Below are 3,200 nucleotides of genomic sequence, written 5' to 3' on the forward strand. Positions count from 1 at the left end.
CGCGGCTCCAGCCATCTAAGGCTAGCCCAAATGCGTCAGGCAGCGTAGCAGCAACAGTTTCACGCACATGCAAATACACCAGGTCTAGATACTTTTGCAGCGTCTCAGCAGAAATAGGGTCCATCTTCACATTTTTGCGAACAAGTGGGCGCTCGCAAAAACTGACGGGCATGCGCTCCATTACGCACCACTCAATCCATCGAAAAATGTCGTTGGTGCGCTGGTCTGGAAGAGTCACACCAAACCGATTGCCCTTGCGAAATGCAGCCACGGCCAAGTCGTGATAGTCGGGGTGGTGCTTGAGCAAATGATGCACCTGATTGGTGTAGCCATTGCCGCTCTTGTACACCTTGCTACAGGTGTTGCACCGAGATTGACTCGGAGATAAGTCGGTGAAGAGCAGGGAGCAGAGGTCCTTGTTGGTGAACTTCATGGGAGCTGAGACGACAGGGAAGTGGCTGGGTTCAGAGCTTACAGAATAAGTTTGAAAGTGAGGTACTGGGGTGTCATGAGGATCAAAGGCTATTCTCAACCATTCTTTTAAAGTACTAGCTGCAAACGATTTAGGTAGCAATAACTTGGATTAAGTATACCAGTTGCAAGTAGGGAAATCACTTAGTTAAAATATACCAATTTCAAGCTGGTGAATCACTTGGCTAAAATATACTATAATATGGGTAAAACATGTTAAAATATAGTGATGACCTTTCAATACTAATTGCATTATCAATATGATAATGTATTAAAAATTATATGCTATCTTCGGCAGCCCTGTGTATAGCCGTAACACAACGGGAAAAAAACGTAAATATTCCTTGTGTCGGCGAGGGTCGACGTCAAACCCAATCACCCTGGGAATGTTGCATGGAAGAGTGCGGGCTACACTAAATTGACCGAAATATGATTGGGATAAGGGATACCCCTTCTAGACCCAGAAATTGGGTTATCCTTTGCTGCTACACCAACTCACTGATGCTCCTCCAGCAACTACATTACCGCTCGATACGGCAGCGCGTGCCACAACGGCCCTGGTTGAGCCAACCAAACACCACGATAGCTGATGCTGTGGCCGCGAAGCAGCCACAGGAGATGTGTTGAGACGACGACTATCCAACTATAACTAAGTTAACCTTAAAAATAGATGATTTTTGTCTTTCAGCTTTTTTTTAACACTGCTACTGCGAAAAACAGACGGTTATAAAGCTTGATTCAAACTTTAAAATCAAGAACTTCGCTGTGCTAGCGACGGCATTAGTGGAACTATCTCAATCCACTCTCTGCTGCCCAAAAGTAAAGAAAATCCAAGCGAATAAAACCCTAAGGGTAGCACCTAATCATTCTTTTCTTTTGGTCTAAAATTTGCTCTTTAGGCGCAGAAGTGGGACGGAAGTGTTTTTGGAGCTAGATGCATTTTTTATCGAGTTGCCCGTGATCTCCCGTATATATATATGATCAACGGAAACTATACGGCTCAGCCCTTGATGGGGATGTCTAGCAGAACTGGCGCATGCCGTGGTTTTGAGAGAAGCGTGGAGATTGCGGCGTTGACAAACGCAGTTTGACTAAGACGACCTGCTCCGTCAGCATCGTGGGTATACCCGAAGGCATGAAATCATGGCTGGATTCGAGACATAGTCTCATTCAACAATGCTTCACTTCCCCCATGCTGTCCCGTAAAAGTCGTGTCCAAGATGCCGCGTGGTGGTCCATGAGCGACTAAGATGTCCACATCACCTGGGACTTTGCTCCAATACTCATGATCTTTCGCACCACGAGAAACATTAAACGCTCCAACCAGGGCTGCCGAAGATAGCATATAATTTTTAATACATTATCATATTGATAATGCAATTAGTATTGAAAGGTCATCACTATATTTTAACATGTTTTACCCATATTATAGTATATTTTAGCCAAGTGATTCACCAGCTTGAAATTGGTATATTTTAACTAAGTGATTTCCCTACTTGCAACTGGTATACTTAATCCAAGTTATTGCTACCTAAATCGTTTGCAGCTAGTACTTTAAAAGAATGGTTGAGAATAGCCTTTGATCCTCATGACACCCCAGTACCTCACTTTCAAACTTATTCTGTAAGCTCTGAACCCAGCCACTTCCCTGTCGTCTCAGCTCCCATGAAGTTCACCAACAAGGACCTCTGCTCCCTGCTCTTCACCGACTTATCTCCGAGTCAATCTCGGTGCAACACCTGTAGCAAGGTGTACAAGAGCGGCAATGGCTACACCAATCAGGTGCATCATTTGCTCAAGCACCACCCCGACTATCACGACTTGGCCGTGGCTGCATTTCGCAAGGGCAATCGGTTTGGTGTGACTCTTCCAGACCAGCGCACCAACGACATTTTTCGATGGATTGAGTGGTGCGTAATGGAGCGCATGCCCGTCAGTTTTTGCGAGCGCCCACTTGTTCGCAAAAATGTGAAGATGGACCCTATTTCTGCTGAGACGCTGCAAAAGTATCTAGACCTGGTGTATTTGCATGTGCGTGAAACTGTTGCTGCTACGCTGCCTGACGCATTTGGGCTAGCCTTAGATGGCTGGAGCCGCGGTGGACGCCATTTCATGACAATAATGGCTGTCTTTGATGATGCCTCTGTTGACCAGCCAAGCCAACGAAACCCCAATTATGATGAAAATAGCCAGTGTCTTAGTCGGCGCTACGTGCTACTCGCTTTTTGCCCGCTGGGCGACGAAGAAGACTTGGGTGCACAGAGTCTTTTTGATCTCATTGCGGACACGCTTTCCACCTACAACAAGCCCTGGGAGAGCGTGCTCTTCATGATTGGTGATAATTGCTCTGTCAACCAGGCGATTGGTCGAAAAATTGGCGCTCTGCCATTTATTGGCTGCGCAAGTCACCGGTTCCAATTGGCTGTTAAGGACTTTCTGGCGGAGGAGGAGGTCCTACTGGCTAAAATACATGCCCTAATGAAGCATCTCAGCACTATCAAGTGTCGCGCGGCACTCCGAAAGGTGACGCCGTTGGCCCCCGTGCTACGTAATGCCACCCGCTGGTCCAGCACGTTCAACATGGTTGAACGCTACGTCAAGTTGCATCCAGCCCTTCTTTCCATGGACCACGCCACCATAGCCAAGCATGACATCGTTAGCTTTTTGTTGGATGAAGATGAATCATCACGCGCCAAGTCGCTACTCGAGTCTCTCATGGACCTAAACGA

The 3,200-nt window shown here is 46.8% G+C and overlaps 1 protein-coding gene across 1 annotated transcript; it reads right to left on the reverse strand.

Annotated features, from left to right (window-relative positions):
* Window positions 1–15: 15 nt before the first annotated feature.
* PPTG_22637 (hypothetical protein) lies at window positions 16–1,758 on the reverse strand (the record flags this gene model as incomplete). The annotated part of the gene is made up of 5 exons (XM_008905493.1): window positions 16–21; window positions 68–438; window positions 631–656; window positions 997–1,106; window positions 1,735–1,758. 5 exons carry the CDS (start codon window positions 1,756–1,758, stop codon window positions 16–18), a joined length of 537 nt encoding a protein of 178 aa, XP_008903741.1.
* Window positions 1,759–3,200: the final 1,442 nt, after the last annotated feature.

This window comes from Phytophthora parasitica, assembly GCF_000247585.1.
Source record: "Phytophthora parasitica INRA-310 unplaced genomic scaffold supercont2.20, whole genome shotgun sequence".
NCBI classification, from domain to species: domain Eukaryota; phylum Oomycota; class Peronosporomycetes; order Peronosporales; family Peronosporaceae; genus Phytophthora; species Phytophthora nicotianae.